The sequence below is a fragment of the Xiphophorus maculatus genome, chromosome 24 (genome assembly GCF_002775205.1).
Source record: "Xiphophorus maculatus strain JP 163 A chromosome 24, X_maculatus-5.0-male, whole genome shotgun sequence".
NCBI classification, from domain to species: domain Eukaryota; kingdom Metazoa; phylum Chordata; class Actinopteri; order Cyprinodontiformes; family Poeciliidae; genus Xiphophorus; species Xiphophorus maculatus.
In genome coordinates, this window is record NC_036466.1 from 13,818,158 (window position 1) to 13,845,660 (window position 27,503).

The window sequence follows — 27,503 nt, forward strand, 5'->3', positions numbered from 1 at the left end:
AAAACCTTGGAGGTCAGAGGTCATCATCATGATCCAATCAGAGTCTCTTTAGACTCAAACTGCTGCAGCTTCAACCTCTGAGGATCAGCGGGACACAGAGACCATTTTCTACTTTACTGAGATCATCAATCTGTCCTCCAACCTGCAGAGAGAAGAAGGAAGGAGAGAGCAGATCAGTGAGTGTTTCCAGCCTCTCTCCAGCAGCAGTCAGTGACGCAGCACATCCACTAGATGGTTTCCGGGCTGCAGTCAGACTGATCTCAGAGCTGTGACCAAGATGAACCTGATCAGTTGTTTCCTGTTGAACTGAGAGAACAAACAGATCTGAGATCAGATCTGCTGCTGCCACAGTTTGATGGATGAGGACCACTGTCTCTAGACATGTTGGACGGCTGGACGCTGGAGTCCAGCTGGACTTCCTGGAGACATGGACACAGCAACAACACTCATCTTCACACCAACACAAACAGGAACACAGCAAGCTGCTGCTCCTCTGATTGGCTGATTGCTGTCTCTGTGTCCAATCAGGAAGCCTGAACCATTCTCCTCCCACTGAGAAGCTGCAGCTTTACTGGGAACACTGGATCTTTGCTTTGATGCTAACTGGGTTTAGTTCAATATGCTGACAGCAGCAGAACTCACTACAAACATTTACTTACTTTACTGTCTTTACAAAATGCTTCAGCTGCTGAACATCTGAATCCTTCAGGTTGTTATTCGTCAGGTCCAGTTCTGTCAGACGGGTCGGGTTGGACTTCAGAGTTGAGGCCAAATAATCACAGCTGATCTTTGACAAACTGCAGCTGAACAACCTGAATAAAGAATAAAAGATGTGAGCTGAAGCCAACAGGATGCAGGTTAACCAGTCCAACAGAACCAGTTAAAGATTCTCATTAATATTAATGCCAACAAGCTGCTGCTTCAATAAAGACCTGCTGACCTCAGAACCAGAACCAGAACCAGAACCTGGTACTGGGTCATGTTGTGTTGGAGGATTTTAGTCAGTAAAATCATTCCAGGTTCTGATCAAAGTGTTGAAGCATCAATCATTTATTATTGATTTGTTCCTGTCAGATTCCAGGAATTCACTTTTCTAGACTGGGTTGAATGACCTTTGACCTGCTTCACATGAGGGGGGTTTCTACACACTGGGGGTCCGAATGCTGTCCTGTTCTGACCTCAGATCAGCAGGTCCAACTCAGTTACACAGAGGGACTAAATTAAACTCTGGATCCAAGTCCAGGAACAAACTCAGAAAATATTTATTAGAACAGAAGAAATTAATTTGATTTATGATCAATTATATATAATTATTCACAGAAGTGTGTGATGAGTGGTGGCCGAGGGAGGGGGCCCTGGCGGTCCGATCCTCGGTTGCAGAAGCTGGTTCTTGGGACATGGAATGTCACCTCTCTGGTGGCATTCCACCAGAGAGGAACCGGAGCTAGTGTGTGAGGTCGAGAGGTTCCGGCTAGAAATAATCAGTCTCACCTCAACACATGGCTCTGGTTCTGGAACCAGTCGCCTTGAGAGGGGCTGGACATACTTCCACTCTGGAGTTCAAGGTGAGAGGCGTCGGGCAGGAGTGGGCATACTTGTTGCTCACCATCTCGGCACCTGTACTTTGTGGTTTACCCCGGTGAATGAGAGGGTAGCCTCCCTCCGCCTACTGGTGGGGGGAAGGGTCCTGACTGTCGTTTGTGCTTACGGGGGCCGAACAGCAGTTCAGATTACCCACACTTCTTGGAGTCCTTAGAGGGGGTACTGGAGAGTGCCCCTCCTGGGGACTCCCTTGTTCTGCTGGGGGACTTCAACGCTCACGTGGGCAAAGACAGTGAGACCTGGAGGGGCGTGGTTGGGAGGAACGGCCCCCCGATCTGAACTTGAGTGGTGTTCTGTTGTTGGACTTCTGTGCTCGTCATGGATTGTCCATAACGAACACCATGTTCAGACATAAGGGTATCCATATGTGCACTTGGCACCAGGACACCCTAGGCCACAGTTTGATGACTGACTTTGTCATTGTTTCATCGGCCGTATGTCTTGGACACTCGGGTGAAGAGAGGTGCGGAGCTGTCCACTGACCACTACCTGGTGGTGAGTTGGCTCCGGTGGTGGGGGAGGAAGCCGGTCAGACCTGGCAGGCCCAAACATGTTGTGAGGGTCTGCTGGGAACGTCTGGCGGAATCCCCTGTGAGACGGAGCTTTAACTCCCATCTCCGGCAAAACTTTGAACATGTTCCGGGAAAGGTGGGGGACATTGAGTCTGAGTGGACCATGTTCAGTGCCTCCATTGTCGAGGCGGCCTATTGGAGCTGTAACCGCAAGGTTGTCAGTGCCTGTCGCGGCAGCAACCCTCGAACCCGTTGGTGTACACCTTTGGTGAGGGATCCTGTCAGGATGAAGAAGGAGTCCTATCAGGCCTTTTTGGTCTGTGGGACTCTGGAAGCAGCTGATGGGTACCGGCGGGCAAAGCGGCTCGGGCGGTTGCTGAGGCAAAAACTTGGACGTGGGAGGAGTTTGGAGAGGCCATGGAAAAAGACTTCGGTACAGCTTCAAGGCAATTCTGGGCCACCATCCGGCGTCTCAGGAGGGGGAAGCAGTACAGCACCAACACTGTTTACAGTGGAGCTCATGTGCTGCTGACCTCAACTCAGGACGTTGTGGGCCAGTAGGTGGATTACTTTGAAGACCTCCTCAATCCCACCAACATGCCTTCCATTGAGGAAGCGGAGCCTGGGGACTCTGGGTCGGGCTCTCCAATCTCTGGGGACGAGGTTGCCGAGGTGGTTAAAAAGCTCCTCGGTGGCAAGGCCCCGGGGGTGGATGAGATCCGCCCGGAGTTCCTTAAAGCTCTGTACGATGTAGGGTTGTGTTGGTTGATGCGACTCTGCAATATTGCATGGACATCGGGGGCAGTTTCCCTGGATTGGCAGACTGGGGTGGTGGTCCCCCTGTTCAAAAAGGGGGACCGGAGGGTGTGCTCCAATTATAGGGGGGTCACACTCTTAAGCCTCCCTTGGTAAGGTCTATTCAGGGGTCCTGCAGAGGAGGGTCCATTGGATAGTCGAACCACAGATCCAGGAAGAGCAGTGTGGTTTTTGTCCTGGTCGTGGAACACTGGACCAGCTCTACATCCTCAGCAGGGTCCTGGAGGGTGCATGGGAGTTCGCACAACCGGTCTACATGTGTTTTGTGGACTTGGAGAAGGCGTTCGACCGTGTCCCTCGGGGAGCCCTGTGGGGGGGTTCTCCGGGAGTATGGGGTACCGGGCCCTTTGATACGGGCTGTCAGGTCCCTGTATGACCGGTGTCAGAGTCTGGTCCGCATTGCCGGCAGTAAGTCAGGCTCATTTCCAGTGAGAGTTGGACTCCGCCAGGGTTGCTGTTTGTCACCGATTCTCTTCATTACTTTCATGGACAGAATTTCTAGGCACAGCCAAGGTGTTGAGGGGATCCGATTTGGTGGCCTTAGGATCTCATCTCTGCTTTTCGCGGATGATGTGGTCCTTTTGGCTTCATCAGATCGTGATCTGCTGCTCTCACTGGAGAGATTTGCAGCTGAGTGTGATGAAGATCAGTGCCTCCAAATCTGAGGCCATGATCTTGAGCTGGAAAAGGCTAGAGTGCCTTCTCCGGGTCAGGGGGGGTGTCCTGCCCCAAATGGAGGAGTTTAAGTATCTCGGGGATCTTGTTCACGAATGAGGGAAGAAGGGAGCGGGAGATTGACAGACGGATTGGCGCAGCGTCTGCCGTCAAGCGTGTGCTGTACCAGTTCGTTGTGGTGAAGAGAGAGCTGAGCCAAAAAGCAAAGCTCTCGATTTACCGGTCTATCTACGTTCCCATCTTCATCTATGGTCATGAGCTTTGGGTCATGACCAAAAGAACAAAATCGTGAATACAAGCGGCTGAAATGAGTTTTCTCCGTAGGGTGTCTGGGCTCTCCCTTAGAGACAGGGTGAGAAGCTCAGTCAACCGGGAGGGACTCAGAGTAGAGCTGCTGCTCCTTCACATCGAGAGGAGCCAGTTGAGGCTCGGGCATCTGGCCAGGATGCCTCCTGGACGCCTCCCTGGTGAGGTGTTCCGGGCACGTCCCACTGGGAGGAGGCCCTGGAGAAGACCCAGGACACGCTGGAGGGACTATGTCTCTCGGCTGGCCTGGGAACGCCTCGGGATTCCCCCGGAAGAGCTGGAAGAAGTGGCTGGGGAGAGGGAAGTCTGGGCGTCCCTTCTGAAGCTGCTACCCCCGAGACCCGATCCCGGATAAGCAGAGGAAAATGGATGGATGGATAATCACAGGAATATTGTTAATTATATAATTGAAATACTCCAATCTCTCCAGTCTGCAGCCTTCAGTCTGTAGAAAACCACAGAGCTCCTTCACTGCAGAATCTTCCAGGTTGGTCCAACTCAGGTCAAGTTCTGTCAGATGGGTCGGGTTGGACATCAGAGCTGAGAACAGAGAAGTCCAGCTGGTCTCTGATAAACTGCATCTCCACAATCTGAATAAAGAATAAAAGATGTGAGCTGAAGCCAACAGGATGCAGTTTAAAACTGAAATATGAACAAATAAATAATAAAATGTAGAAAATTAATTTCCCTGAATGTAAAAGAAACATGATGAACTGATTTTAACATCTGATCCAGTCAAACTGGTTTAAAGAGTCCAAACCAGCAGAACCAGAACATTTGATCCAAAAAGAAACTCCAAGTTTTTCTAAAAGTTTCTCAGGATCTTAAACTCAGTCGATGTTTTTCTCTCTCCATGTTTCCTTCCAGGCTCTGTATTAGCCGACTGCTCTGTACCATCATTTATCTACTGAGATATTTTATGTCTCCAGTTTTTGTTCATTAATCTATTAATGATGTTTTCTTGCTGGTTGTATTTTAACTGCAGCTCATTGCTAAGTATAACAGATGTAAACGGGTTTATTTCAATCCGTCTAATTCAGCGTTTTACAATATCCATTACAGCTCACATTCTGAAAGTTGATCATTTTCTCATTTTGTGCTGATTCAGTTACTGAACTATCAACTAGAAAATATTTAGCCTTTTCTCTGTCAGATTGATGAGGGTCATTTAGTTCAAGTTCTGAATCCATCAGAGACGGCTGCAGAAATGGGAACATTATCATAAAGGAAAAACCAGATTGTGAAGATGAATCATTTTAAATCTATTTTCCAGGTAAACCACATGAGAATGATTTCAGTGAACTGCTGAAGCTTGTTGCATACAAAGCATTACAAAGGTAAGATCTCACTTCCTGTCCTACAAAATAAGAGCTGAATCAAGATGTTTGAACAAAATGACTTTAACACCATAACCTTCACAAAGTCAGTATTTACTGCAGGACTGTTAATTAATTATCTTTCTATTATTTATGTCTCCTTAATGTCCAGGAACTCTGCCAGAAGACTGTGGTCATCCTGATAGAGTCTGACTGTCAGAACAAACTCAGATTTTCCTCTGGAAGCTGCTCTCAGTGGTTTGGAGGATGACTGACTCGGAATTTGCTCCATTTGTGGAATTGACAATAAAATGGAAACTCATCATTTGCTTCCATTTTGTTTTGCTTCCTGCCAACATAAAACTCCTGCATGTGCTGCAGCTCCATATGAGCAGGCAGTCAAGTCCCCAGAAAGCTTCCCTGTTTCTAGGAACCATTTCATCCAGAGTTAGTCGACTTTCTCTGTCCATCTCTGTCAGACTGTGAACCTTTAGTCTGAACATGTGGAGAACCTCTCCTAACACACCTGCTTCAGATTCATGTGCTGCAGTCTTTGCTGGTTCTGATGTCTGGGAGCAGAATACTCATGTCCTGAAGAACCTGCAGCCTGTTGAGCTCAGAGAAAAACTCAGTTGTCTGGATTTTTCAGACGAAGCTGAAGTTGGTTTCTGATTGCAGCTTCTGATCCAGGAAATGGATAAAGGGCGATTCCACCTAATTTAATCTACTATCAGCATCTTTAATCTACTAGAGTTAAAACACTACAACACCTCAACTCTTTAAACCTGGACTGGATGATTATCAACTAATAGCAGAAGATTTAAAACTAAGTGTGAAATATGTTGATCTTCAATAAAGGGATATTTCATTCTCTCTCTTTTTGCATCTTGACCTTTGACCTGCTTCACATGAGGGGGATTTCTACACACTGGGGGTCCGAATGCTGTCCTGTTCTGACCTCAGATCAGCAGGTCCAACTCAGTTACACAGAGGGACTAAATTAAACTCTGGATCCAAGTCCAGGAACAAACTCAGAAAATATTTATTAAAACAGAAGAAATTAATTTGATTTATGATCAATTATATCTAATTATTCACAGAAATATCAATAATTATAGAATTAAAAAACCTCAATAACTCCAGTCTGCAGCCTTCAGTCTGTAGAAAACCACAGAGCTCCTTCACTACAGAAACTTCCAGGTTGGTTCCGCTCAGGATCAGTAATGTCAGATGGGTCGGGTTGGACTTCAGAGCTGAGAACAGAGAAGTCCAGCTGGTCTCTGACAAACTGCAGCCAATCAATCTGAATAAAGAATAAAAGATGTGAGCTGAAGCCAACAGGATGCAGGTTAAAACTGAAATATGAACAAATAAATAATAAAAATGTAGAAAATTAATTTCCCTGAATGTAAAAGAAACATGATGAACTGATTCTAACATCTGATCCAGTCAAACTGGTTTAAAGAGTCCAAACCAGCAGAACCAGAACATTTGATCCAAAAAGAAACTCCAAGTTTTCTATCAGCCTGGATGAGTTGAGCTATTTCTGCTGGTTCCTGATCATCAGCTGGAGACCCGACTTGGTAACTGGATCAGAACCACTCAGTTTGTTCATTAATGGCCTTGGGTTCTTATTAAAGCTGCTGAAAGCCAATGGAGGCCATTATTTCCTAAGGAGACGTGACCTGATGAAGCATCATCACAGAGACGAGGCTCCAACCGACTGACAGCTGTCAGACTGAAGAGGACGGTTCCTCTCTGACCCGGCCCAACAGAACCACAGCTTCAGGACAAAGCTGAGGAACCTGCTGCTGCTGCAAACCTCACTTTCATTCATTTCATCTAGATTTGCTTTTCTACAATCAGTCATTTCTTAGATTTGGTCATTAATGATGATTTGAACTTGTCAGTGTTTGTGGCTCGACTCTGGAGGAAAAACATTTCATTCTGGATGTAAAGATGAGAATCAGAAATGAGAAATAAAACAATCTGAATCTTTACCAAACCAAACTGAAACATCTCCATCATTAATTTACATCATTTGAATTATTTTACTCATTTTCTTCATCAGTCAAAATCTTTTTTAAATAAAAAAAAGTTCAATCATCTCAAAGTTTGAAATAATAAAATAATTTATTTATAAGGTCAAATGTTTTAGAGATTTTATTCTGACATTTAAACAGATTGTTTTGAAAGAAAATGTATTACAATAAAATTATTAATTAAACTAATGATTAAAGTATAAATGAATGATTTCATAGGATAAATAAAGAAAACAAACCTCAGATTCTTCACTTTACTGACTGAACTCTCCAGGATCTCAAGCAGAGGCTTCAGATCAGAGTCTCCACCTCCATCTATGTAGATCTGACTTATTTCCAGTTCAGTCAGATCTGGGTTGGACTTCAGAGCCGAGGCCAAAACTTCACATTCAGCCTTTTGGATCAAACAGCCACCAAGTCTGTGATTAGAGAAGAAATAAATTCAGTTCTAATGAAATCAATCTGGATCATAAACAGACTAAAATATGATAACAGTGATGTCATCATCTGATCAACATCTGATCTTCAAACTACTGAGTTTGACCCCACAGACAATCTGTGCAGGTCCTGGTTAAAGTCCAGGTTCTGGTTCTGGTTCTGGTCCAGGCTTCATGTCCTCAGACCTTCAGCTGCAGTCAGATGTTGAAGATCTTCTATCATCTGTGAAGGAAAGTTCAGTTTTCTCTGCAGCATCTGATGGAGCTGCAGCATCAGAGCCTCAAAGGAGCTGAAGCAGCTGATGAAGAGGCTGACTGAGCTGATGAAGGAAACTACTGGAGATGATGGAGAGGAGGAGGAACTGCTCACAGCTCGGACTTGGACTAGACCGTTTGGCTCCGTGAGATCTTCCACCAAGCAGGAAGTGAGTTAGAAATGAAGTGAGCAGAGCAGGAAGTCCAGCCTGCTGTGGACCTCTGGCATCTCTGGGTTTGTTTAGCCAATATCTGCTGCAGCATCTAGAATCATCATCATCATTAATAATAGTAGTATATTCTATAGAACCATAGTTCCCAGCAGCAGGTTATTAAATGCTGCCACAAACTGGGAGCAGACCAGTATCATGATGCTCCCAGTTCTGTCTCCGTTCATCTGCTGGATTTGATGCTTTAACAAAGTAGAAAGTGGACAGTCGTCAACCTGCTGCAGCTAAAAGCTTCAGATTGTTCTGGTCGTCCTTCAGAGCAGCAGCAGAACCGGGCCTGCTGCTCCTTCAGGTCTGAACTGGGACAAACTGGTTGGAAGAGGGAACCATGTCTTTGCAGTGGTCTGTCCATTGTCTCAGAGGAACAAAGGCTAGGATGTCAGAAGAAATTGTTGCTAAACTCCTAAAGAGCTGAAGACCAAAACAGAGCGTTTGGATCCAGCAGCTTTTTTCATGGTGATGCAGTGAAAGTTCTCCCAGAAGAGGCTGGACTATCTAAAGGTCTTAAGCTTCAACAAAAGCTGCAGATGAAGAGTTGATTAGAAAAATGGTTCAAGCTCTGGAAGCAGAGTTCTCAGAGCTTTGGGAGGATCTGACAGAAACTAGGACTTTTTCTGGAACCAGACATCAATCACCACATTTTGTTCTCATTTACAAACTCAGAGGAAACTAGTGGGAGGAAGAAAAGTTGGTTTACTAAGTTTCTAACTGGCTTCCATAACAACAATAGCAATTACGGGGGTTATTTTAAAGTTTCCATCAAACCTAAACAATAATTTTATAAAAATAGCCAAAGATCCTAAAATATGAATTATGGAGTAGCGGCTAAATGAGTGAAGAGAAGTTTAAAGTTCAAAAGTCTCTGGCTGATTTTGATCTGAGAGAAAATATACATTTTCTAGATTTCAGGGTTTTCTATTCATTTCAACCTGAAAACTGATAAAAAGTTAAATATTTTTAAAATGATCAAAATGTCTAAAAAACAAAAGCTGCAGTTGTCCTGGATGAACTGAATGTTTAGATGGTTGAATGGCTGAAATAGTCCAGAGGATGAAGGAAGAAGTTAAAGACCAAAAACATCCAGAAGCAACTTGAAGAAGAAGAAGAAACAGGAGGACAATAGAGCTGAATCAGCATTCACACAATGAAAACATCTGGACTCACCGAGCCTTTCTGCAGTTCCTCACAGCTGGAACCAGTCTCCGTCGTCCTGATTCTGATGTGTTGTACTTCTTCAGGTCCAACTCATCCAGAACCTCTGACATCTGCAGCATGAAGGCCAGAGCTGAACAGTTAGTCACGGAGAGATACTTTCCTGAATCCAGCAGCCGTTGGATCTCCTGATAAAATGAGACGTCGTTCATCTCCACCAGACAGTAGAAGATGTTGATGCTTCTGTCAGGAGAGATTCTATGAGTGTTCATCTTCTTCAGGTTGGTGATGATTCTCTGGATGGTTTCTGGACTGTTCTCTGTCTGACCCAGCAGGCCTCCTAAGATGCTCTGGTTGGACTCCACAGTGAGACCATGAAGGAAGCAGACAAACAGGTCCAGGTGGCCATTTTTACTGCTGAGGGATTTCTTCATGACTTCCTTCATGAACTCATCTAGAGATGTTTCTCTGTATTTTTCTCCCAGAAACGTCTTGATCACCTCTGACTTCCTGCTGGTGAAACAGTGGAGCATGTAGACTGCAGCCAGAAACTCCTGGATGCTCAGATGAACAAAGGAGTAGACTGAGATGTTGCGCGTCCCTCTCTCCTTTTTAAACATTTCAGTGAACACTCCTGAGAACAACGCAGCATCTTTGATGTTGATGCCGCACTGTTTGAGCTCTTTGTCATAGAAGATCAGGTTTCCCTTCAGCAGCTGCTCAAAAGCCAGTTTTCCTAGAGACTCAATCAGCTTTATGTCCTCTGGATCTTCTTCACCTTTTCCAAAATACGTTTCCTCCTTGATTTTGAGTTGAACCTCCAGGAACTCTATGTACATCTTAGTCAGGGTCTTGGGCAGCTCTCCTCCCTCTCTGGTCTTCATCACATCCTCCAGAACTTTAGCAGTGATCCAGCAGAAAACTGGGATGTGACACATGATGTGGAGAGTTTTTGATTTCTGGATGTGGGAGATGATCCTGCTGGCCTTCTCTTCATCATCTCTGAATCTTTTCCTGAAGTACTCCTCCTTCTGGGGGTCAGTGAACCCTCTGACCTCTGTCGCCATGTCAACACACTCAGCAGGGATCTGATTGGCTGCTGCAGGTCGTGTGGTTATCCAGAGGAGAGCAGAGGGAAGCAGTTTCCCCCTGATGAGGTTTGTCACCAGAACATCCACTGAGCTGGACTCTGTAACATCAGTCAGGATCGGATTGTTGTTGAAGTCCAGACCAAGTCGACTTTCATCCAGACCATCAAAGATGAACAGAACCTGGAACTGTTCAAAGCTGCTGATTCCTTTGGTTTTAGAAAATAATTTATGAATCAGTTCTAATAAGCTGAACTTTTCTTCTTCCAACAAATTCAGCTCTTTGAAAGTGAATGGAAATATGAAATCAATGTTCTGGTTGGTTTTGCCTTCAGCCCAGTCCAGAGTGAACTTCTGTGTTAGCAGTGTTTTCCCAATGCCAGCCACTCCCATGGTCATCACTGTTCTGATTGGTTGATCTCTTCCAGGTGGTACTTTAAAGATGTTTTCTCTTCTGATTGTTTCTTGATTCCTGGATGCTGTTTCAATGTGTCTGACCTCATGTTCCTGGTTGACCTCTCTAGTTAACCCCTCTGTGATGTGGAGCTCTGGGTAGATCTGGTTCAGAAGTGTTTGATTTCCATGTTCAGCAACACCTTCAGAGAGACTCTGGAACTTCTTCTTCAGAAACTCTTTAAGGTCAGGCTGATACTGACCAACAATATCTGAAAAAAGAAAAGCAATCAAAATAAAAACTTTTTGCAATATTCTAACAAGCAACTGGAATAATAAAGTGGCCAGTTTGGTTCTTCTACATAAACTTCTATGAAGAAAACATAATTCAATAATTAGAGAAAACTTAATGAAAGTTATTCCAACGTCCAGCTGAACACCGAGAAGACCAAGGAGCTTATCGTGGACTTCAGGAGGAACGCTGACCCACATCCACCCATCCACATTAAGAGGACAGTGGTGGAGCGTGTGGACACCTTTAAGTTCCTGGGAGTCCACATCTCCGAGGACCTGACTTGGACGACCAGCTGCTCCAAACTCATTAAGAAGACACATCAGCGCCTCCTCTTCATGAGGACCCCGAGGAAGAACCACCTGTCCTCAGAGATCCTCACGAACTTCTACCACTGCACCATTGAGAGCATCCTCACCAACTGTATTACAGCTTGGTACGGGAACTGCTCTGTCTCCGACCGGCAGGCGCTGCAGAGGGTGGTGAAAACTGCCCAGGTTATCGCCGGGGCACCGCTCCCTGCCATCAAGGACATCTACAGGAAGCAGTGTTTGAAAAGGGCCGGGAAAATCACAAAGGACTCCACTCACCCCGCACACACACTCTTTTCCCTCCTGCCCTCTGGGAGGCGCTACAGAAGCCTACGGACCAGAACCACCAGGCACCGGAACAGCTTCTTCCCCACAGCTGTCACGCTTTTGAACGCCTCCTGACATAAAACATAAACTATAAGGACTGTACTCCCCTATCCTCTCATACAACAATAACACATGGACTATCCTCACACACACACACATCACGGACTGTTTTCTTCACACACACATACAACCTGTAAATTTTATCTGCCATAATTTATCTTGTATTATATTATATACATATATAATCCATTCCCTAACATTCTTGTATATTCTGTATAATCTGTATAATCTGTGCATATAGTTCCCATATTTATATTTATACACAATATCTATATCTCTTGCTATAACCCCTTATAGTCCATACATACATAGTCTTGTACATCTGTAAATCAATATTTATATCTCGTAGAGCATTTCTGGATAGATGCAAACTACATCTCGTTGCTTGTACTTGTGACAGTGCAATGACAATAAAGTTGAATTCTATTCTATTCTATTCTATACTATGATATCTGACCACAAGATGGAGCCAAATCCACATTCAAATCCACATTCTCTGGTTCAGCAATGTGTAAATTGGACTCAAACTGCTTCATTTCACCTAAAGATGTTTTTGTCAACTGCCACACATTTACATCTCAGATTAAAAAAAAAAAATGCAGTAACATAATGCAGTATGCACCTCCACGGGTTACAGCTTTGTAGTTTTAGTTGAAATAAGAAACAAGAACAACTCTGAAAGGAAGTCTTTCATTTCTTATATGGGAAAGAAAGCTTGTTCTAATCAAAGCCCATTCAATATATTCCATGCTTTTCACTACCAACATGAGTATCTCAGTTATATAACAATGAAATACATTATACATGTGAATATTGTCATAAGTTTAGGGGTAAAAAACCATCTATCCATTTTCTAACACCCTTGTACCTAATGGGGTCAGGAGGTGCTGATTCCTCTCCAGCTAATATTCTGGGCGGAGGCGGGGTCACCTGGACAGGTCACCAGTCTGTCGCAGGGCAACAGAGAGGACACATAACCATGCAGACACACACACACACACACACACACCTAGGGAGAATTTAGAGAGACCAATTAACCTGATAGTCATGTTTTTGGACTGTGGGAGGAAGCTGGAGAACCCGGAGAGAACCCAGCATGCACAGGGAGAACATGCAAACTGTGCAGAAAGCCCCTGGGCCCAGAATCGAACCCAGGACCTTCTTGCTGCAAGGCAACAGTGCTACCAACTGCACCACTGTCCAGCCCTTTACAAAACCCAACAAATGGCAATTTGTTGTTTTTTGGAAAACCTTTTCCAAAATGTCAACATTCAAATGTTCAGTCAGACCAAAAACAGCTGATGTCGTCCAGGAGGAGCAGAGATTCCTGCCAGAGGGCGATTCTGTCAAGTCTCTGGATCCTCTGAGATCCTGGATAACCACAACACCATCTATCCAAACCTCTTCCACCTTCTTTACAACCTCTTTGCTCTCTAGCGCCATCTGGGCCGTGTGAGCCGCTGTTTTCTGCAGCTGGAGAATTTTATCAAAAATGCAAAACAGACTCAATTTCAAAACGTTGGAATAACTTTTTTTAAAATAAAAATAAAATCCCGACCACATGCTTCCTCATTCACAACATGTTTGCTGCTACCAGGCTGCAGGAACTTCAGTTCTAATGGTTCTGACCCGTCTGGTGGTTCTGAACAGCAACTGGTGTCACCAGCTGGGCACACTGTCCTAGTCAAAGTCTCCAGCTGCTTCTTCAGGACTCTGGTCCCTGATTGTCCTGAGCCTCCTGATCTCCTCACTCATTACATCACATTGACCTTTGACCTTCTAATCACCGAATAATTGCTATTGATCCCCACCAATCATTTGATTGGAAAAATCCAACATTTATGTCACTGACCTTTGACCTGGAGATGAACCCGTTTCATCATCAGGATGACTCGTTTCCTGATGGAGACTCTGCAGGTGTAGATCCCGCTGTCTGCCACTGAGGGGCGTTCCAGAGTCAGACTGAGGTCTTTAGTCTTCAGTGGTTCTTTACCCATCCTGGTTCTGCTGGTCAGGTTCTGTTCTTCAGGATCATCAGAAGCTTTCGGATACACATAGACCATCTTGTTCTGTCCGTCCCTCCACTCCACTCTAGCACCTCCAGGCAGGTAGACTTTGATTTTGCAGGGCAGCAGAACAGATTTAACCCCTGAATTCACCTTCACCTGTGGAGCTGAGAGAAAACAGAGGACAAGATGAGAGAGACAGAGAAAGAGAGAGACAGACAGACAATAGAGGACAAGATGACAGAATTCCTCCTGGTCCAGGATGGACCCATCAGGTCAGAGACCATGAAGGTATTTCTGGTGAAAATGTTTCCTTGTAACTGAGACGTTCAAGTCAGAGAGAAAAATCCGACAGCAGTGTTTAATCTCCAAGACAGTTTTGGGGATGTAAAGAAAGTTACTACTGTAACTATGGTTCTATGAATCCTGGATGACCGCCATAGGTGGTGCTTCAAGCAATGAGTGATCATTCTTGCGCATGCACAGGTCGAGTACTAATGACAACAAAGTCACCTCTGACCTGCTGGGGAGCCACGTGACTCTATATGGCGTTCAATCCCTCAACCTTCTCGCAAGACCAAGGATTCTTAGGAACCAAGCACTTTGGCGGTCATCCGGGATTCATAGAACCGTAGTTACAGTAGTAACTTTCGTTCTATTTCATCCCTACTGACCAGTGTTGTATAGTAACGAAGTAAAAATACTTCACTACTTTACTTAAGTATATTTTGGAGTACTTCATACTTTCCTCGAGTATGAAAATTTTTGATGACTTTCACTTTTACTTCACTATATTTCCGAACTTAATCGCATACTTTTACTCCGATACATTTTCAATGTGTGGTTTAGTTACTCGTTACAAAAAAGCGAGAGAGAGAAACACAAGTGTTTTGACCCCACCTGCTGATTGACTGCAACAAAGTCGGTAGCCTACTTGCCTGGGCTTGTTCATCACCACCAATAGGATACACCTGTTTCGCTTCTCCCATTAAACACAAAGCAATTCTCGCAATCAGCAGCAGCCACATGGAGGAGGAGACGGAGACCACAACGACTGCAACTACGTCGGACACGGCTCCAGGGGAACCACCAGCTGGTGATGAGAGCCCATGGCCTTATTTAAACACAATACACTCTTTCGTGGGTGTTAAAGATTCGTCGTAGCGCATGCAGTTTATGTTATTCCTGCCCAAAGATGTGGAAATTCTATCATACAAAAACTCCCCGTCCAACTTGAAGAAACACATCGAGGTAACTTCTTATGAAATGGTTATAATCGTCCTGTTTCAGTAACTGTAGTTTGGTCACTAGGCACTATTGTGAAATCTTGTGCATAACGTTACCTGTATAAATGAACTTTGTTTGGCATTGTTTCAGTTCCACACTTTGTGTATTTAGCTTAGGCCTAATGTTGACTGTAGCAGGCTACCTAGACTCCTCTGTTCAAGGGGGACAGAAGCCATAGCGATAGCAATTTAGACTAAATTTAACGAATATAGGAAAGGCATGCAAGTTCAAAACCACAAACCATTAACATGTGCTACTCTTTAAAACTGGAACAATTTATTAGCAGGTTTAATTTTGCCTGCACTTGGTTGTGTACATTATTTTAAGTGTATTTGACAAGTTTACCAAAATATAAAAAAAGTCATTCAAACTGCATTTGCCTTGTTTTACTTTTTACTTGTACTTTTCATTACATTACTTGAGTACATCCATTTTTACAGTAATTTCCATACTTAAGTACAAGAAGTTTCAGATACTTAAAGACTTTAACTCAAGTAACATTTCAGTCAGTGACTTGGACTTTTACCAAAGTCATATTTTGGAGAGGTACTTAAACTTTTACTTGACTCTGAGATTTCAGTACTTTATACAACACTGCTACTGACCGCCAGAGGTGGTGCTTCAAGCACTGGATGACTTATGTCAACAAGGTCACGAGGAATCTGCAACATCCAAGGGGTAACCACCACACTACCCACCCTAATGTGATGTAGAGGAATGCTGCTCCAGAATTCCTTGAAGGGAATGGGGTGCAGCCATATTCACCCTGTAAAACCGAGTAAAGGTACTAGGTGATTTCCAGGAGGCCACATGGCATATAACGTCCAACGGCACCCCAGTCATGGCAGCAAACGAGGTTGACATGCCCCTTGTAGAGTGGCACTTCACTCCTTCCGGTAGTGGCCGGTCCTGCGAGGCATAAGCCTTGGAGATCAAATCCACAACCCAGCATGCACGTTGCTGCTTAGAAAGTGCCTGACCTTTCCATGAGCCAGCGTAGCAAACAAATAGGCCATTTGTCTTTTGGAAGGATGCTGTGGCATTGATATATGCCTCAAGGGCACGGACAGGCCACAGGGGTTCAGAGGAGCAACCGTGTCAAACCGGGCAAGATGGAGCGGCTGGGTACTGCCTGCTGCCAGCGACACCTTAGGAATAAATGCTACATCAGGCCACAGTGATGGCCTGAGCCATCAGGATTCCACCGGCAGCAGGGCTCAGCTATCAAGAGAGCCTGCAATTCCCCCACATGCTTTGCGGAAACCATCGCCAAAAGGAACGCCAGCTTCATTGAGAGCCATTTAAGGTCTGCAGATGCCAAGGGCTCAAATGGGAGGGACCGAAAAGCCTCAAGCACCAGAGAAAGGTCCCATGCCTGTGCCACAGGGACGTTGGGTGGTTGCAAACACCGAGCACCTCTCAAAAACAGTACAACGTCCTTGTCTCGGCCCACCGAACAACCATTCAACCCGACACAGAATGATCATTCAGTGCTTGAAGCACCGCCTCTGGCGGTCAGTAGGGATGACACAGGAAATGGCAGCCACATATACTTTTAAGGTAGATGGAGACCACCCCCAATCCAGTAATGCCTGCAGGAAGGTCAGTATGTCAGAGACTGAACACTGCACCAGGTCCCGCTCTTTCTCACCCGCCATTGGGACAGAAACTGATCCCATGTTGTGGCACAAATGAGCTAGTTGTCCAGATACGGGTGGATCCTAAATCCTTGTCTCTGCAGAGGAGAAAGGGCCACTGCGACACATCGGGTGAACACTCTGGGAGACAGTGAAAGTCCAAATGGGAGGACCCTGAACTGGAAGTGCCTCCCTTGAAAAGCAAAACGAAGAAACCGCCAATGGGGTGGAGCAATTGGAACATGAAAATAAGCATCCCTGAGATTGATGGAAGTGAACCAATCGCCCGGGGAAATCGCCTGCAATGCTTCCTTGGTGGTCAGCATATGAAAGGCATGAGCTTCAAGTACACACCCTGAGGTCCAAGACTGCTCGTAGACCCCCGGTCTTCTTTGGAACCAGAAAATATATGGAATAAAAGCCCCCTGGATCCAGCAGGGGGTCCAGAGGCACTATACCTACTTTGGCCAGCAAGGACCCGATTTCCTGGTTCAGTGCCTGTGCCTTCACCGGATCGCGGATCACAGTCATCCTGACCCGGCCAGGGACGGGTGGCTGGCGGCGGAATTGAAGACGGTACCCCCGGGTCAGGGTGGAAACACCCACAAGTCTGGGGTGTGGGCAGCCCAGAAGCCGAGCTGTCCCAGGGTAAAATAACCAACCGCCGGCCCTAAGGCATCATCTGCGGGGCCCCCCAGCCCTTTGGATGGCTGGGAGGACGCTGACCAGACTGTGCGGCTCAAAAGAGGTGAAATGACCTGGCCCCAGCTTGGTCTTGAGCCCGGTTTCCCTGATCTGGAACAGGTCTTTGGACAGATCTCTGATCCGGCACCAGACCCTGGGGCTCAATGAAAGAAGGAGATGGGCGCGAGGACCTCTGTGAAGAACCTGCAGCTGCCCAAATGCCAACTTTTTGGCGATCACGTCTGTGAAGCCCTGCCAGCTGCTGCCTTGTTTGAGAGTCCTGAGCTTTACGGTCCAAGGCATCCAGAGCTGCAGAGCCAACAAGTTGCCCCGGAACCACAGGTAGGGCCCGGAGGGTTCTCCTACAAGGCTCAGTAAGTGGTGACTGCACCCACCAGACCTGGCAGCAGGTGTGAACCACTGTGGAGAATGTGCGCCCAAGCTCCCTCGTCACGAGAGCAAAGGCCTGCAGAGATGCATCAACCAGGCCTTGCGTGGTGTGGTCCAGCAGAACAGATTACAAAGAGGAAGACAGGGCCAGCATAAGATGGGAGAGAGAGTTCCCAATCCGGCCCATGCGGGCCCCAGGGTCATAGGCCTTGCAGAGAAGGTCATTAGTAATACGGCACTGAGGCCGCAGACCACGTGCATTGGGCCGCAAAGCCTCATCAGGGGGAATAAGAGAGGCGATGCCCGGTTCCACCGCTGGCATCTGCCCCAAGCCAACCCTGGGTGCCTCCTGCATGGCCGCCAGAACACTGCCATCCGTTGTCAGACTTGAAAGCGCCTTGGTGTCTGACCAGCAAGCATATACGTAGTTCACGTATATACTCCTCCGAGGGAGGAACCACAAAGGCAGACTGAGATCTACTGTGCCTAAAGAAGGCGATGGAAGCTGCAGGCTGGGCCTGGGGAACACCAATCTGTAAACGGGCAAGAGCCACTCAAATGGCTGCTGTCATAGACTCCCCTGTATCCTCCTGGGAGGCAATGGAGTCAGACCCAGAGGCACCAGAGCCCAGCTCCGGAAGGTCCTCACAGAAATGGGTGCCCGAGGCACCGAAATAGCATCGTCATCATTGACTGATGCCTCATTCTGCTCAAGAGGGAGAGCCGCGCCATGATCACCATCAGCCTGTAAGGACTGGAGGAGGGCCTTCATTTGGGCTAGCTCGGTAGAGAGTTGATCCACTTTTGTGAACAACCTCCCTGCATCGGTCCGTCTGGTGCGCTTCGCCGGCACCGAAGCTGCAGCCACAGTAGGCCATATGCACATTGCCTGTCCCGGCTGCAACGAACTATGCGGCGCAGCAACCCCCCAGTCGGTAGGCTGCTCGAGCGCAGCCATTCAAGCCAGCCTGACCGACCAGGGCATGACGCAACAGTTGGTTTATCCTACAGCGCCTCGCGGAGATGTTCCACACCGAGACAGGTGACTATATAGTCACGTGGGTCCCAGGCAGGTCACAGGTGACTTTGTTGTTATTAACCTGTGCATGCGCAAGAATGATCATTCAGTGCTTGAAGCACCGCCTCTGGCGGTCAGTAGGGATGAAATAGAACTGTTCTGAAGGCAGGACTGAATTGTAGTTTCTAGCTTCGCCACTAGGGGCCGCAGCCATTTTGTGAGCAATGTTTTGTTCAGATGTGAGATATTGTTCAGGAGTCAGTGCAGATCGGTTGACGTTGTGTTTGTAGGTAGTTTATGTGGTATTTATGGCCATCAGACTGGTAAGATACAGTCTATTAGTGTTTAAGAAGAAAAATGTTTGTATTTTATTACTTTAGACCAGTGGAGTCCAAAGTCAGTCCTCGAGAGCCGGCATCCTGCATGTTTTAGTTCATCTCCCTGGTACCAACAACTTTTTCAGCAGGTCAATGTTCTTCTGACGAGCCTCATTGGATCCAGGTTTGTTAAACCAGGGAGAGACTAAAACATGCAGGTTTCGGCCCTCAGGGGCCCACTGTGGCCCCCACTGCTTTAGACTTTTTCTGTTTGCTCATTTTGCCCAGAAGAAGCTGAGTTTTACTTTAAATGGTGAATTCTGTTATGTTTAGTTTTTCTCTTTTACTTTATTTAACTTTATTAGTAACTAATAAAACATCCAAACTCCGCCCACTTCCACAGTCCTTCACTGAGAGGAAGAGACTTTAAATCCTGCTGCTAGTTTATAAATCACTGAACGGATTAAAGATCTGCAGCTGCTGGATCAACCTGCTGGTTCTGGTTCTGCTCTACATCCAGAACCAGAACCAGTCATGCAGAAACAGCCTTCAGCTTCTATGCACCATAAATCTGGAACAAACTTCCAGAAAACTGAAATACAGCTGAAACACTGAGTTCCTTTAAATCTAACAGACTGTAGAGACAGCAGCTGCTGGTTCTGGTTCTGTTCATGATGTTTCTAACTACACTGCATTTGATCTGAACATGAATGAACAGAAAGATCTGAACTGATGACAAGATGAACCGTTGACCTCTGACCCCCAGAACAGGTCACATGATGTCTCACAGCATTCTGGGTCAGAAACATTCAGACTCACCTGGCAGGAAATAATCTTTAAAATGATATAAAACGCCTGCAGAGACGATGAGAACCAGAACCAGCAGAACCAGCAGAGCTGTGGCCCAGGATGGAAAGGGTTCTGTGGAAAAACAGAGAAAGATTGACCTCACTCTGACCTTTGACCTTCATCAGCAGCTCTGACCTGATGCTCTGACCTTTCTTTACATATTTCAGAACCACAGTGTGTCTCAGGACGTCCTGGTCTCTGTAGACGGTGCAGACGTAGCGTCCATCGTCTCCGTCTCTGGGATTCCTCAGGGTCAGGCTGACGTCTCCGGTCCTCAGGAAGTCTTTGTCCATCTCTGTTCGGTCGCGGTAAAAACCGTCCTGGTTTCTTTGGTTGCTGCTGTGAACCATCAAAAATCCTGGTTCTGACAGGGTCCACTCCACTAATGTGTCCTCAGGAAGGTGGGATGATGTTCTGCAGGGCAGGACGACAGAATCTGACCCTTCAGTGACCTTGACCTCCTGCTGATCAACTGAGAGGAAATAAAATTATCAGAAACAGTTTGGATCATTTTCTGGTTTTGTCATGAAGCGGTGTGGTGGAGTGGTGAGGCAGAGGCAGTGGACCCAGGTAAGATGAAAATGATGATTTTAATGGTAAATAAGTCCAGTAACAAGCAGCAGGCACAAGGAAACACTGAGGACGACTAGACTGGACATTGACGAATTGACGTTGACATAGACGAGGACCCGACGAGGAACAAGGAACACAGGTGGAGTTAAATACACGGGAGGGTAATCACGGAAACGAGACACACCTGGGAACAATCAAGGGGAGGACAGGACAACGAAGAGACTAAGGACACAGAAAACTCTAAATAAACACAGAAAAACACAGATCCTGACAGGTTTGATGTCATCATTCAGTTTCTGTCTGCAGGGAGAAAAATCATTTCTTTAATGATCAACATAAAATCAGAAACTTGAATCCATCATTGGTTCATGTGACAGTTATTGATGCATCAGAGGGTTTGATCTATACATAGCAGATCTACAAAACCTGTTTGTTCTGTGGAGGCTGAAGATGAGAAACACAAATATTAATTATTCCTGGAGATTCATCCTGTAAATGTTCAGTTTATCCAGCTGGTCAAAGATCATCAGAACATAAATAATAGTGTAAAAAGTGAAAAAGGTCATGATAAATCATGTTTTATAATCTTAATAAATATAAAGTCTTTTAAGAAGTCATAAAATGATGCTGAATATTGATCTAATTCATTTCATATTTTATTTTTATTGATATTAACATGAATGTGTTTGAATGAAGCTGCTGTCATTAAAGAGCCATTAACTGCTTTACTGTTAAAGACTAAAATAGTGACTGAGGTCAGTTATGGAGACTGAAAGAAACATGAAATATTAATGAAAGCATTTCCATTTTGTTATGAATTAACAAGTTTATAGGAAATACATCTGTTTCCATAGTAACTCAGATTATAGAAATTATTGCATTAATAATAATTTCATTATAGAAATAATCCATTCATCCATTCCTTGGTTATTCTGAGTTATTCTGGGGATGGTCTCCATGGTTACAGACACTATGAACAATTATTAATTTTCTCATTTCAATAAATTCATTCATGGCATAGAACTTTAAAATAGGGTGTGGTGCTTGTTTATCTGACCTTTGACCTTCAGATGAATCTGTTTCAGGTTCAGTTCTTCTCTTCCATCAGAGATGCTGCAGGTGTAGTTTCCTCCATCAGACTGCTGAGGTTTCCTCAGAGTCAGGCTGAAGTTTCCAGTATTCAGAGCGTCAGGATTCATGGAGGTCCGGTTTCTGAAACGCTGGTTCTGGTTCTTAAAATCGTCACCGTTTTCTCTCCGTAGGTGGACGGAGTTAGGACTGAGATCACTGCGAGTCCAGATGAGGAACGGATCTCCAGGTAGTTTATCAGAGTAAACGCAGGGCAGCAGGACAGACTCCGCCCCCTCATTAACCTCCACCACTCCACCCAGAGCATGCTGGGAAACTGAGGACACAAGATGAGAGTTTAGTGTGTAGAAATACTGATCAGTTATTCACTAGTGATGAAAGATTTCAGTCTGTCTGCTAAACAGCTCAGTGATACTGAACTCTGATTGGGCAGCAATGATCTCTGTTCATGTAATATGTAACTCACATTAAGCAATAAGTCATAAAACTGATAAAAGTGCATTAAAATAACTGTTAAAATTTAAAAACTGAAAGATTGAAACAGATGAAACTCAAAACGAGTTGGTAGCTTCTTTGTGGTTATTTGCAGAAATCCTGCTGTCAGTTTTCAGGTTGTTTTATCTCATGAACTGATTTGATAATAAAGTTTTTTGTTTTAGTATCTTGGTGATTGTTGGGGCAGATTCTGTTTCTGTGACTTCCTGAAAAACTAAAATTCTTCTAACTTTATTTTTCTGGGATTTCTGCTCCTGATTCTTTATAGTTACAGAATTTAAACCTTCCAGTAACTTTCAGTCAGTTTCTGCTGTGAAACTGAAGCGTCTTTGTTGATCAAACAACAATTTGGAAACTTCTGTATATTCTACATATTTTTATTACTTCAATAGAACCTCATTGTGAGCGATCATCTCAAAAGGGGCTTTTACACAATTACAGTCTTAACCCAGATATCTAAAAATGTAATTCTAGTCATAAATACATTAAGATATTTGTTAAAGGATCCAGGATTAGTTCAACATGTTGCAATAAATATGTTGCAGTTTTCCTGTTGACTAAAGAATTGCTGTTTGTGATACAAAAACTCATCATCACATCCTGAATATCATCCATAGATCAGGTTTGGTTTTTATAAAACCAGTAAACCAGAGAAGAACAGGACCCACCAGAACCTGATTCTCCATTAATGGTCAGACCAGCATCATGCATCAGCAGCAGAACATTATGACCACCAACCTGTGAGACCCAGGTGAATTCAGGAGAAACAAACTACAACCACCCAGGCAGCCATCTTGGATTCAAATGAACATTTATGTGGAAAAACTGAAGACGGGAAGGAAAACCAGAACCAGAACCAGAACCTTCAACATCTGCAGACATTCATCACTGGTTTCTGAGGTTCATGTTTCTGGGAGCTAAAGTCCAGATTACTGGTCTGATTGGGTCTCAGTGGTTCTGATGCTGACAGAACTACAACCTGATAGAAAACATCAGAACCAGATCAGCTGCTGAACCCAAACTAGAGAAATTAGATCCAGACAGGAAACGGCAATAAACCAGTGAGATCTACTGGGAGGACTGGTGAGAGACGAGTCGCTGGAACCAGAACCTGAGGTTCTGATCCAGAACCAACAACCAGCTGAGGTCACCAGGGGTCAGTTAGAGAGAAGAACAAGAAAGAATAAGGAGCGGAGAGAGGAAGGTGATCTTACCGAGCAGGAGAATCATCATCATCATTATCATCATCATCATCATCATAATCATCATCACTATCATTATCTTCATCTTCATCTTCATCATCATCTTCCTCTCAGAACAAACAGAGAGGCTTCCATCAGATCCCAGCAGCGGATCACCTCTGACACCAGATCAGCGTTTCTACTGGAACCAGCAGAGACACACAGGAGGAAACTCCACTGCTGATTGGCTGATCCAGATGCTGCTGAACCGGTTCTGATCCAGATCAGTTCTGAGGAAAGGCTTGGAACTTTAGTTTCCTCATAGTTTTGTTGGTGTTCAATTATTTTTGTCTCTGTGCTCCACCAGGTCCGTTTACCAGTTTCAGAACCTCTCAGTGTAAATCACCTTGAGAAATAAAGAGATTTGGTTATTTATGAAAACAGGATTTAATGCTGAAAATGATCAGGTGTTACAAGCCATACATGTGATCCAAATGGATCAGAACCAGAGTTACATTCACCATTTAGCAAACCTGATGGATGAAACCAAGTTAGGCAAAGATTGTAGAGTTTAGCTTTTATTCTCCTCAGTCTCCTCCCTCCCTGAAGGGAGTCTAATCAGTTTCAGTCTGTTTATGTATGACTGGCATTAGTCACACGTAAACATGGTTATGCAACTTGCAGCGTGTGAGCAGTTAAAAGAGGAAAACAGAATCCATAACAGTTTCCTGATGAATCAATAGTAGTGTTATGGATTCTGTGTTTTCCTCTCTTACCCACTGCTACAAACTTGGTATCTTTTGTTTTCTGTATTTTAAGCACATCAAGTTAAAACATTTTTCTCTACAAAAAGTGTTTTATAGTTAATACTGCATTAAAGACAACCATTTTATTGGAGATCAGCTGTTTAAAAATATTTAATTATATTTTCAGATGAATTTATTTTCTTTAAAAGTTGAATGAAGGGCTGCAGAGATGGCAGAAAAAGGAAAAGGTTCATAAGAGAAGGAAAATATTTGTAGAATTGATTTCAACTTAAATCAATTCTCTGTTTTCACCTTTCATATCTGATATTCTAGTGATTTATTGGGAGATTATAATTATTTTTATTGTTTTGTTTAGTTAATTTTTCATTTCAATTTTTGCAAGAAAAAAGAGATTAAGACACTTTGATCTTCTGTCATGGGGCCCTAAATTTCCTGCAGCGCCCCCAGAGGTGATCCACCATGTTCAGATGTCATTAGAAAGTTGTTCCTCCAGAGGGCGCTGTTGTTGGAAGTTTGATCAGCTTCCAACAACTGAACCACCTGCAGCCTGGACTGACATGAAGATTGATGAATAATTTGTTTGACAATCTGAAAAATGTTCATCAGTTTCTTTCCACTTCATAATTATACAACAGCTCATGTAATACTAATAATATAAATTAATATATTACTTTGTTTTGGTCTCTGGAACCTGACAAAATATGATGTTTAAAAGGTGTAAATACTTTTGTACAGCTTTGGATTTAAAGTCAGACTTTAAGCTCAGTTTCTGTTTTAAAAGTTTAGATTTATTTTCCAATCATGCCACTTATTACCAGGAAGGAACCGAACCACAAGGGTCAAAGGTCAACATCCTGCCACCAACCTAGAGAGGAAAAGCTGCAGTGATTCTAAAGAGACTCTCAGTTCATTTATATTACATGAACAAACCCAAACTTTTAACACTGAACAAAACAACATGTAAATATTCACAGATAACCAGACTGTGGAAACAACAAGCAGATTTATTTAATTCAACAGGAAATTTGATTTTAGTTCAGACTAAAGGAGAAAATGAAGGCTGGAAACATCAGGTAGAGAAACAATTCACTGATTAAAATATAGAAAACAAACCAGGTTTACTAGTAAGAGTTTGTAAACAGTGATGGAAATTATCACTGGGATTCAACCAATAAATTCATAGATATTTGTGATTTCCTAAAACATTTAAAAACCAGAAACACTCAGAAACAGAAAGTTCATCATGGAAAGTTTCCTTCATCTCCACATTAAACAACATGATTAGATTAAATAAATGAATAAAAATCCAGAGAGAGGAGGAAAGATTTATTAAGAGAGTTAAATATATGAGATCTCCAGGACTAATCTGACATTTTTATTAGATTTTTAAAATTAGGTTTTCCTTCTAAAGTCAAAGTGTAAAAAACAACATATTTGATCCAAAATGGCCGACTTCCTGCTGGGTGTGTAAATCGGGTCCAATAGTCATTTTTATCGGTTCTGATGGTTTGATGTTTTAACTCAGTTACATAGATTTAAATAACAGCAGTGGGTGGGGAGGATGTTTTTACATACTCTAGGGGGCGCTGTGTTGTTATTTCACCATAATCACTTATTATTGATCAATAATTGATTGAAATGTGATCAGCTGTCCTCTGTCACCACAGACTGATTCAATCTGGATTTTCTACTGATAAAAGCCCAGAGAAATCCTCTCTGATCAATAAATTATTGACTTCATATTGAAATATTTTCCATCCACCAACCAGGAACCCAGATATCTCATCCGGGCCACAAACACTCAAAACCTACTGGTACCAGTTTGACTGCACTATGAAACTGGGAGCAAACTCAGCTTGTTGTCTGGGTTACAGATGAAAACTCAGAGAAAACCAGAGTTCCTGTTTGAAACCAGGTGCTGCAGCTCTGCATCATAAACAGAACCAGAACCAGGCCCAGTTCTGGTTCTGGTTCTGTCCAGCAGCTCAAAGAGAGAAAACCCAGTCAGGACTGGAAACCAGAAGAATGTGGAGTTAAAACTCACCTGATCAGATCTTTGCTTCTCCTTCTGTTCACACAAACCGAGTCGGAGCGACTGGAGAACCGGACCTGATTCTCCAGAACTTGAACCCGACCCACCTGAGGCTCCGCCCCCTCTCACAGCACAGGTGTGGTCACCTATTGAAAAGACAAGAATCCTGTCTGATCATCGTTACGAGGAACTAAATGTTTTTTTAAAAAAAAAACTAATTAACATTTTAGTTTAAAGATTCTTTATGTTTAAAAAATATTTAGTTTTTTAAATCAATATTTTATTAAATTAATGGAGATTTTCAGCTCCATCTATAAAGAAATTTAACAACCAACACAAATTTCTGCTAAGAAACACAAGAGCAATAAAACTAATAATAGTTGCTTCTTGTTCTGAGTCCAACAGAACCAAGAACCTTCATGTTTCTCCACATGTTGACACGACCATCTGTTAATATGTTCATATTTTATTAAATACAGATTTTATGAATTCATGTAATCATGTTTAATGTTGATATGAAGGAAACTTTCCATGATGATTCTCACCTGATCCTCCCTCCTTCATTCCTGAACAGAAAGTTTTTTAAGCTTTGGCCTCTTTTAGCCTGGAGGCTTTAAGTTTTATAACTGGTTTGTCTCAAATGTTTCCAACAAAAAGTTAAAAACCTGCTGAGTTACAAACAGGTATTAACTTGCCGTTTACTGGAAGATGTTTCTGAGTTTCTGTTTCTGTTGTGCAGGAATGTTTCCTCGTTCTTCACTGCAGGAATGTTTCCTCGTTCTTCACTGCAGGAATGTTTCCTCGTTCTTCAGTTTGGGTCGAGGTTCATCTGTCACACAGACTTTTAACTCTACAATATTTTTATTAAATGTAGAAATGACTTTGCTGCATTTTCTAACAAACTGCTTCTGAGAAATCTTGACATTTAAGAGCTTGATTTGCTCTCTATTGGTTCTGGTTCTGGTTCTGATCAGGACCGATCGTTCAGATTGATGGTTTTCCAGCCTGTCGGCTCTGCAGCCTCCAGTTCTTAAGAAAACAAACTTCATCCACCAGTTTAACCAGTTTGAACATTTATTTATAACCTGAGAAGAAAACAGAGGAAACGTTTTCATTACTGCAGATTAGTAGAAAGATTAAAGGTAAAAAATAATAATGAAGGACAAAATCTAAAAACGAAACATTACTGTGTAAAAGTTTTAAAGCCGTCAGTTTGTTCAGTTTTCTTTCCCTCCAAAGATTCGATCTTTGTGTAAAAACGCTTTTTGACTGTGATCACCTTTACAGGAACATTATTATCTCCTCTGCATTTCCACTGTTTTTATCAAGATAAATAAATTATCTGGGCAGAAGAAAAAGACCCA

The 27,503-nt window shown here is 43.8% G+C and overlaps 1 protein-coding gene across 3 annotated transcripts; it reads right to left on the bottom strand.

Moving 5' to 3' along the window:
- LOC102221536 (NLR family CARD domain-containing protein 3-like) lies at positions 1-26,280 on the bottom strand. Of its 3 annotated transcripts, XM_023329668.1 has the most exons (12): positions 26,152-26,280; positions 23,374-23,746; positions 21,633-21,980; positions 20,151-20,474; positions 19,973-20,074; positions 13,667-13,987; positions 9,356-11,096; positions 7,509-7,688; positions 6,357-6,530; positions 4,328-4,501; positions 660-812; positions 1-142 (listed from the first exon to the last, which is right to left on the bottom strand). In XM_023329668.1, the coding sequence occupies exons 2-12, from the start codon at positions 23,462-23,464 to the stop codon at positions 109-111; spliced, it is 3,642 nt and encodes a 1,213-aa protein (XP_023185436.1). In that variant the 5' UTR covers positions 23,465-23,746; positions 26,152-26,280; the 3' UTR covers positions 1-108. The 3 variants fall into 3 exon arrangements, with proteins under 3 accessions (XP_023185436.1, XP_023185437.1, XP_023185438.1); XM_023329669.1 differs by lacking the exon at positions 6,357-6,530; XM_023329670.1 differs by lacking the exons at positions 1-142; positions 6,357-6,530 and having other exon boundaries at positions 656-812.
- Between the last annotated feature and the right edge of the window lie 1,223 nt (positions 26,281-27,503).